Source organism: Tauraco erythrolophus, chromosome 9 (genome assembly GCF_009769465.1).
Source record: "Tauraco erythrolophus isolate bTauEry1 chromosome 9, bTauEry1.pri, whole genome shotgun sequence".
Taxonomy (NCBI): Eukaryota; Metazoa; Chordata; class Aves; order Musophagiformes; family Musophagidae; genus Tauraco; species Tauraco erythrolophus.
The window spans coordinates 16,578,402-16,587,281 of NC_141473.1; the positions used below are offsets into that span (position 1 = coordinate 16,578,402).

Below are 8,880 nucleotides of genomic sequence, written 5' to 3' on the forward strand. Positions count from 1 at the left end.
GCCGCGGCCGAGGCTCGGTGAGGGGAGAGCACGACCCGGGAGCGGCCGGAGCGCCGCGCCACGCCGGACCAGGCTTCCCGGTGGGCGGCGGGCGGGCCCGCTGCCGGCAGGTGTCGGCGGCGCGCGAGGCCGGTGCGGGCCGGGCCGGGCTCGTCCCCATCGGCGGCCCCGTCGGCGGGTCGCTGCCCCGGGACCCGCCGGTTCTCCGCGGCGCGTCGCCGGCCCCGCCGTGCGGGGGCGTCCCCGGCGCGCTGCGGTTCTCACATAAATCAGGGCCGAGCCCCTGGGAAAGGGCCATCCTTCACCGGGCGCTGCTGACAGAGAACGAGAAACAGACGGGCCCTGAGATAAACCACGGCGCGCAGCGTTTACACAAGGGCAGGCTCTGTGTAAATAGAGCCGGGCGCGGGGGGCAGCTCCCGGCGGCGCGGGTCCGCACCGGTCCCGGCCCGCGGGTCGCCGGGCTGCCCGGGGCGGCGGGCAGGTGAGTGCCGCCCGCCGAGGGCCTCCCGCAGCCGCGCCGCCGTTCCCCGTTGGCTCCCCGAGCACCAGGGCTGGAGACAGGGCCGGATTAGCGTGTTTGTTTGTTTACGGCCATTAGCGCGGGGTCGGCTCCAGCACTCGGCACCCGCGAGACTAATGGAGTAATTAGCAGCCCTGGGGCTGATAGCATCGCCCCGAGCGAGGCCCCCGGCCGCGGCCGCCTGCTACCGGGCCGCCTGCGCCCGGGGCCTCGGGGAAGGTGGGGGGGCTGCCCGCGGCCGCTGCAGGGCTGCTCCCCACCTCCTCGAGCCCAGGGTGGGGGGATCTTGGCTCCGCTGCAGCATCCGCACGGCGAGCTCCATCCATTACAATAATCCCCTGTCTAAACAGAGCGCAGGAGCGGCCGGGACAACAAGGCCCCGCTGTAAACAGAGCTCAGGGGACGCCGCTAATGATATAAATAAAATAACCATTAATAGCCCGGTGACCCCAGCTCAGCCGGCTTGGGAAAGCCCCGGAGCCGCATCTCGGGGCTGACACCCGCTGGCAGGTACCGGGGCTGCGCCCTCCCCCTAGCTCCTGCACCCCCGTGCTGCTGGCACCGGCCCGGTCGTGCTCCTCGGCGCCCGCCGCCCCGGGTACGGCGGGCGCCGAGCAGCACGGTCGGACCCGAGTATCTCCCCGCTTCTTCGGCTTCTCCAGCTGGGAAAACGGCGCTCGTGTCCCGCCGAAGCAGGCTTGATCCGGCCCCACCAAACGGGGGATGCTGGCACGGCGGGAAGGCGCGAGCTCACTTACTGCACCGGGATCACCGGCGGGGAACGAGGTGGCCGCAGGAAAGGCCGGGATAACACAGGGGTGCTCTAACGCGTGTCGGTACCCGGCCGTTTCTTGCTTCCTCCGCGGGGAGGGTTCCCCGAGCACTCCGTGGCCGCCGGCGGTACGGCTGAGCGGGTCCCGGCGGGAGAACCGCTCCCACCGCCGGGGAGACGTCTCGAAGCACCCGTTCCGTCCGGCCCGGGCTCCCCGTGCCCGCAGGCCGCGCCTGGCGCTTGGCCCGTCCGGGATCCCGCTGCGGGCGGGAGCGCGATGGCGCCAGGCGAGCCAGACCCCGCCGGGCCCGGGGCCGAGCCCTCGGCAGGGCGGCTGCTGCTCCCGCAGACAGTCGGGCAGGCGGACACCGTGCTGTGCCCCGGCATCCCTCGTCGCCGCCGCCACTGAGGGCACCGGCCCCTGCCGCTGCTCTCCCCGCGTCACAGACCGGCCGCCGCGGGGCTCCCGGGGAGCGCGGCGCCGTGCAGAAGAGCTCCGGCCGCCCGCCGCGCTGCCGCTGGGCCTCCGCGCCTGCACTTCCCCGGCCGCGGGGCCGAACCGGGCCAGCCCGGGCCGTCGGCGGATGTGCAACACCGATAAGGCGCTAATTGTTATCGGGGCCGCGGCAGCGAGGCAGCGCCGGGCTTCGCGCACCGGCGGCACGGGGCAGAGCCGGGCCCTGATCAGGCCCAGTTACGGTGAGCGCCTTTCCCCGTCCACCGTCCGGACTGGGCGGCTTCAGGACAGGAGGAAATCGGCCGGCATCGGGAGAGGGCGGGGAGCGGCGAGGAGGGACCGAACTGCCGCGATTTACGGCGAGGAGTTTGAAGCGGCGCGGTGGGAACGATCCGGCACGCCGGGGAAACGGGAACCGGCCCCTCCGCGGGACCGAGAGAGCCCGAGCCGCGGCGAAGTGCGTGGGACCCGGGCTCCTGTCCCGGGCTGCGCCGCCGATAAATAGGTTCCTGCGTGGCATGCGGAGCGGCAGGAGCCAGGGAAACAGGGCACCAACAGAGTCGGTAAACGGCGGAGCCCCGACGGACGGTTACGACCCGAGAGAAGCGGCCGGGAATGCCCCGCGAAGCCCCGGCCCCGGTACACTCACCTGCCCGGCGTGCGCTCTCGGCTCCCCGTAGCCTCGCCTCAGCGCCGATCCGAGCCCTGTGGGGCGGCAGAATTTTAATCACAACAAAATATCTTGCCTGGGACCCCCCGCCCCGCCTTCGGTGCGCCCGCTGCCCGCGCCGCGGCGGCGCTGAGCCCCTCGAGGGGTCCGGGGGCGGCGGGCCGCCGCCGCGGGGCCGCGGCACCCCACGCCGCGTCGCACCGTGGTGCTCGGCCGATGCTCGGTGCAGCCCCGGGCCGGGGGACTCGCGGTGCAGATGGGGCTCGGCAGGCTCGCTCGGTGCTTTACCCGCCGGCACGGCGGCGTGGTGGCCCCGTGGAGCTGCTCGCTGCCCGTTACCGGCGGGAGAAACGAAACGAAACGAAAGAAAACGAAAGAAAACGAATTGAAACACCGAATGGCGCGGGGTAGCGCTCTCCGCCCCAACCCCGCACCGCCACGGCCCCGGACTGCCTGTCCGGCCTGGCCCGGCCCGGCCCGGCTGGGCCTGGCGGTCGCGGGGCTGCGGGGCCCGATCCGGCAGCAGCGGCGGAGCGCGCTTTCCCCCGGGCGGGCGCGCTGCGCACCGGCAGTGGCGAGCCGGGGCGGGCGGCAGTTTGGCCGGTCGCGGGGTAATCTGCGGGGGCACCGGGGGTGCCAGGGGATGCGGAGCGAGTCGGCTATGTGTATGTCGCACGGCTACGGTCCCGCCCGGGACGGCGGGGCAGCCGTCGGCTCCGGGAGGAGTGCGGGTAGGCGGAGGCGAACCTCCGCTCCGCGCCGCGTCCTCGGCGGCGGGAGGCACTTGCGGGGCCAGGCAGGCGGCCGTGCTGGCGGTGCGGGAAGGCCGGGCCGGTGAGGCCGCAACTTTCGTCCCTCCCGGCGCCGGGCCGAGCCGTGTGCGGGCAGGGGCCAGCGGGACGCGCCGGGACGGGGGTCCCTACCTACCTACACGTGCTTAGCACTGGGACGCGCGGCAGCGGCGGCCGCGGGTCTCTGCAGGGACCCCGACCCCGGCGCACCGTCCCCGCGCCCTCCGGGCGGGTGCCGGGCCGGCAGGGCGCTCTGCGGGGAAGCGGCCTCCCCGGGCGCAGCCTTAATACATTGCTATTTCTGGCCGGGCGGCCGGAGCCGGGCAAGGGGCCGGCTCTGCCTCCCCCTCCCTCCAATGGCGAGGCCGCCCCCGGCCCCCGGCCCCTCCTCGCCGTGACGTGCCGGCCCGGGGCAGAGGAGGCTCCCGAGTCCTTGGCTGTCCCTGCAGAAGCTGTAACAAAACGCAGACCCCCAGCGCCGGGCTAATGGAGGCAACTTAGACAGGAGCAGGCGCGGCCCCTCGTCTCTCGGCGCTGCCTGCTCCTCCGCACCGGGCGCGGCGCTCCCCACCGAGCCGCCGCCCGAGCGCCGCCGGGCCCGCGGGACTGCCTGGCCGCTTGCGCTGCCCCGATGATGTTACCGAGCCCCGTCACCTCCACTCCCTTCTCTGTCAAAGACATCCTCAACCTGGAGCAGCAGCAGGACCCGCACTATGCGGCCCAGCTCCCGCACCACCTGGAGCACCACTTCCACCCCGCCTGCCTGCTGGCGGCCACCGACGGCGCCCGCTTCTCCGACGGCGAGGAGGAAGAGGAGGAGGAGAAGCTGTCCTACCTGAGCCCCATGGCAGCGCCCGGCAGCCAGGCGGACACGCGGATCTCCGCCGACAACTACGTGCACGCGGTGCTACGCAGCTCCTGCGAGGGCCCCGGCCCGGGAGAGGAGCTGGACCCCGCCGCCCGCGACCCAAGTGAGTATCGGCCCCGCCGCGCTCCCCCGCCCCGCCCCGCCGGGACGGGCCCGCGCTCGCTCCCCGCAGTGCATTCCCCGCCCGCTGGGCATCGCCCTGCGAAGCCCCAGTCCCGGCGCTGCAGCCCGGTTCCCGCCGCCGCCTCCCCTCCCTGGGCATGTCGAGCCGGGACTGGCACGTTTTGGGGCTGCCACCGCCCTCCTCCGAGCCCCGCTCGCCGCCTCCCCAGTAAGCGCCTCCGCAGGGCTCAGATACAAAGCTGCCGGATCAGGCCCGCGCTCCGCAATTTCGGTAGCGGGGAGGGAGGAACGGGTTAGGTTCAACGGTTGGGTTAGGCCCAACCCGCGCCCGCCGGGAGCGAGGCGGCGGAGCAGGTGCCCGGCGCCGTGCGCAGCGCGGCCCGGGGCTCGGCCCCGCGGTGCCGCAGCAGTATCGCCGCAGCCGGCCCGGGGGCGCGGGGACGCGTCCGTCCCCGCCGCTCGAGCTGATCCCTCGCAAAGACAGGCGGTGCCGTAGGCGGCCGGTCCCGGCGCTGCCTCCCTGCCCGCACCACGGTTCCCCGACGGGCGCACAGCGGCGCGGGGCCGGCCGGGGCGCGGTGCGGGGCTCTCGGCTGCCGGTGGGGCTCATTGGGAGCAGCGAGCGCCGGGCGTCGGCGACGTGCAGCCGTGACCTGTGCTCCCCCGTGCAGAGAGCTGCGTCCTGAAGAAGACGCTGGATGCGGCGGAGAAGGCGGAGGAGGTGGAGAGGCCGAAGCAGCGGAGTCGGAGGAAGCCGCGCGTCCTCTTCTCCCAGGCGCAGGTCTTCGAGCTGGAGCGGCGGTTCAAGCAGCAGCGTTACCTGTCGGCGCCCGAGCGGGAGCACCTGGCCAGCAGCCTCAAGCTCACCTCCACGCAGGTGAAGATCTGGTTCCAGAACCGGCGCTACAAGTGCAAGCGGCAACGGCAGGACAAGTCGCTGGAGCTGGGCGGCCCCGCGGCCCCGCCGCCGCCACGCAGGGTGGCCGTGCCCGTGCTGGTTCGCGACGGCAAGCCGTGCCTCGGCGGGTCGCAGGGCTACAGCTCGGCGTACAACGGGCCCTACTCCTACAACGGCTTCCCCGCCTACGGCTACGGCAACGCCGCCTCCTACAACCCCGGCTACGGCTGCACCTACCCGGCGGGCACCGGCGGCGCCTCCATGCAAGCCGCCTGCAGCCCGGCAGCGGCCGCCGGCCCCTTCGTGAACGTGGGCGGCCTGGGGGGCTTCGGCGGCGGCGGTCAACCGCTGCACCAGGCGGCGGCGGGGCCCTCCTGCAGCCAGGGCGCACTGCAGGGCATCCGGGCCTGGTAGCCCGCACGCACTGAGGGCCGGGAGCAGACCGGCAGGACGGCCCGGCGGCTCCGGGGCCCCGTTATCACCCGCACCGCAGTCTGGCTGCGCGCCGCGCAACGCGCGCCCTGGACCGGAGGAGCGGCGGCGGCGGCGGAGAGACGGCGCGGCGGGACTTCGGCGCTCCCGCGGGCCGCGGTGCGGGGCCGGCGGCGGGCGGAGCGGAGCGGCGCGGCAGGACGGGGCCGCCCGAGCTCGCGGCGAAGCGCCGCCGCCCCGCGGAGCCGCCGCGACGGCCGCGCGGACCGGGCGCGCCGGAGCCGATCGCGCCGCGCCAGCGGAGCAGCTTTGCTTGTAAAAAGCCGACGGCGGGGTCCGGGGGTGCCGCGGCCCCGCTCTCCAATCTGTATCGGTTACTGCCAGCGCCAGCTCGCCGAGTCAGTCAATAAACCAGGTGCAATATCCGCCGTCCGCTCCTCCTTCGCCCAGCGGCCGGTGCCCGGCAGGGCCGGGGCCGGTGCCCGGCGGCGGGGCGGTCGCCGCGGCGTGCCCGCTGGGCAGGGCGGCCCGGCCGGCTTGCGAGCGTGCCAAGGGCGCTGAATGGGGCCGCGCAGCTCAGAGCCGGGCCCATTGTGGCCGCCGGGCCGGCGCTGAAAGGAGCCGCCGAGGAAGGTAGCGGGAATAGGCGCTTATTGGATTCGGGAACAAAAGGTGTGGCAGGGAGGCGAGGGACAAAGGGGCCCCGGCGCCGAGATTGACGGGCCGCTTTGCCCCCCACTGAGGCCCAGGCCCGGCGCATTATGCGCGGGGGCTGCAGAAACGTGCTGGGTTTTGTTCCCCTTTCTGGGAGCGCAGGGGGAGAGGAGGGGGGTCCGCGGGCCGCTGATTAGGGCCGGCCGGGCCGGGCAGTCTGAATGACGGGGCATTATTGCTACATGTTCAGCCATTTCGCTCGACTGCAGGGGGAGGGGGCGGCCGAGGCCCCCGAGCGCCGCGGGACCCGCCGCGGGGTCGCCTCCCGCCCGCCCCGTCCCGGGCCGCCCCGTCCCGCCGCTGCCGCTGCGGAGCTCACGGGGCGCTCCCGGCCCCGCCGCCGCGGCCGGTCGTGCCTCTGCCGTGCGGGTCCCGCCGAGCGCCGCCGCTGGGGCTGGAGCAGGAGCCGCGCCCAGGGGGGGCCGGACACCCGCGGAGCCCCGTCTGGCTCGCCCCGGGCGGCAGCGAAGACCGGAGGCGCGGGAAGCTCTCCCGCACGTCTGCCCCGCCACGATGCCGGAGTTCCCGAAGATGTTTCCAGCGGAGCCTTCTCGGTGCCGCCGGGACGGACGCAGCCCGGGGGCTCGCTATGCCTCCCGCCTCGTCCAGCAATGCCCACCGCGTCCTCACCCTGCCCTCCCCGTGCGTGTCGTGTGATGGTCCCTCTGCCATGCACAGAGAACCAGGTTTTGTTGCCTGCCATCGCAGAAGCAGCAGGTAAAACCTGCCGCCCGTTCAGGCTGCAAAACCTGGTTTTACACGGCGCGTTTCCAGCGCGCGCTCGCTGAACGCGCCCCCGTGGTGTTTGCTGCTTGAAAGGAGCCAGAGAAATTCTTTCAGCTGCAACATTGCGGGGACAGAGCAGGCAAAGCAGCAGGCCCCGGCACCCAGCCCTGGCTCGGCACGGCACCCCACTGTCCGGCAAACCGAGGCTTCGTGGGGCCGGTGCTGGGAGAGGATGCGGCACGCCCAGGCGATTGTTTGCTGGATGGCAGCAAGGTGTCGCGGGAGAGGAAGCCCAGGCCCCGCTCTTGGCTTTCAGAGATGAGTGGTTAAGGCCCTGTGGTCTCGTGGGTAGAAACAGGATAGCCAAGAACAAAGATGGGTAATGCGCTCTCTTCGCAGCAGCAGTTGGGCTGGGGAGATTTGTCTCTGCCATAGGAAAGAGTTGCGTTTTCCTCCATGTTCTGCCAGACTGTTGTCTGCAAAAACAGAGGACCTGTGTGAGTTCATGCTTCGATATGTAAGCCAGAGGAATCGTAACCACAATACAAGCTCCTTTGAAATCAGGGTGTGTGAGAGGATCTCCCAGCTTAGTACATCCCCTCCAAGTATGTGGGAGCTGGTTAGAAATCCACTGCATCCCCAGCAGCACCCAGAGGCTCCAGATGACACCAGAGCGCCGGCATGGGACACACTGGGGCCACAGTCTCTGGAGCATGGACAGTTAAGAAAAGCAAAGGGGCACATGGGGACCCCACGAATGTGTTGCAAGAGGCAATGCCGGGCAGTACCAGCATTATCAAGCACCAACAGTACCCAGCACTGCCGTAAGCATGGGGTCAGTGTTGTGCTCACCCCACTGACGCCTGGTGACACTCGTGTGTGCTCCCTGGTCCCACTCTCCCCATGCAGAGCTGGAGCAGTGCCCAGCCGGGGCACACTGAGAGGCCTAGCTACAGGCCGATACAGCATGACGGTGGAAGTTTCTAGATGTCCACCATAGCAAGCCCCATTTCTAGGACAGATTCCAGCTGTCCCATCAGTTCAGACTGGGAGGAGGGTAGAGGGTCAGTGGGAGGGACCCCTCTGCAGACTCTTGCCCAAAGACCCTAGGCCCATGGGGAGGACAGAGCGGCACAAAGAGCTGGCGATGCCGGTAAGCCTGGAGAAGGGCGGCGGAAGTGAAGCAGTCCAAAGAGGAGGAACAGCCGGCGGGGGCCAGTGGGAGGGAGATGGTGGGAGACCGCAGATTGGATGGACTGCCCAGGGAGGGGAGACACAATGGAGGGAAGTTGCTGCGTGGCGGCGCTGGAGGCAGCGCCAGCTCATGACGTACCCTGTCCCCCGTGCTGTGGGGCGAAGTGGGATACTGCTAGCGGGGTGAGAGGCAAGAGGTGCAGGGTGCTGGTGGAAATCCCTCCAGCATGGTCCCACTGTGGCAGTGGTGTGGCCGGAAGGGTATCTAGGAGGGAGAGAGGGAGGGATGGGGAGGGCCATGGTCAGGGGGCAGAGGGCGCATGTTGTTCCTTCCTGGTTGATCAGGAGGATTTACTGCTGTTTGGGAGTCAGGGAGGGGAGGTGCTGATTGATTTCGGACAGGGATGGGATTCTCCAAAACAACGCACTGACTTAAAGCAAAGGAAGGACTAGGGGCCAGCCAGGCGTTAACTGCCAGGCCTCAGGCCCGCTCTGTGCACCAGCTCTGGTTCTGTTTTTCATTCAGGTTTCCTGGCCAAAGAGGAGCCCATGAGCAGAACATGCCTCTGTCCAGCAGTTCACAGGGAGGTTCTATCCAAACCTCAGTGCTAGCTTGTTTTCTAAGGCCTCTCCGTCATGCTCGAGACCGTGCAGGAGCAGCACTGCTCCCTCTGCAGCACTACAGATGTGCTCTGGTTTCCTCTTCTTCCCG

General features: G+C 70.9%; 3 protein-coding genes across 3 annotated transcripts; 1 reads left to right on the plus strand and 2 right to left on the minus strand.

The window, feature by feature from the left end:
• Positions 1-301: 301 nt before the first annotated feature.
• Positions 302-1,682, minus strand: LOC147528243 (uncharacterized). Its single transcript, XM_086616822.1, is given in 9 exon segments — positions 302-430; positions 432-467; positions 469-516; positions 519-704; positions 706-754; positions 756-865; positions 1,069-1,116; positions 1,119-1,249; positions 1,364-1,682. Coding segments are annotated over 9 exon segments (1,056 nt in total).
• Positions 1,683-2,106: 424 nt separating this feature from the next.
• LOC147528244 (uncharacterized) lies at positions 2,107-3,258 on the minus strand (the record flags this gene model as incomplete). Its single annotated transcript, XM_086616823.1, is given in 5 exon segments — positions 2,107-2,261; positions 2,402-2,740; positions 2,743-2,923; positions 2,925-3,107; positions 3,109-3,258. Coding segments are annotated over 5 exon segments (1,008 nt in total), but the record flags the coding sequence as incomplete, so codon positions are not given.
• A 586-nt stretch (positions 3,259-3,844) lies between these two features.
• Positions 3,845-5,516, plus strand: NKX2-3 (NK2 homeobox 3). Its single transcript, XM_086616698.1, has 2 exons — positions 3,845-4,184; positions 4,876-5,516. Exons 1-2 carry the CDS (start codon positions 3,845-3,847, stop codon positions 5,514-5,516), a joined length of 981 nt encoding a protein of 326 aa, XP_086472824.1.
• The last annotated feature ends 3,364 nt before the right edge of the window (positions 5,517-8,880 follow it).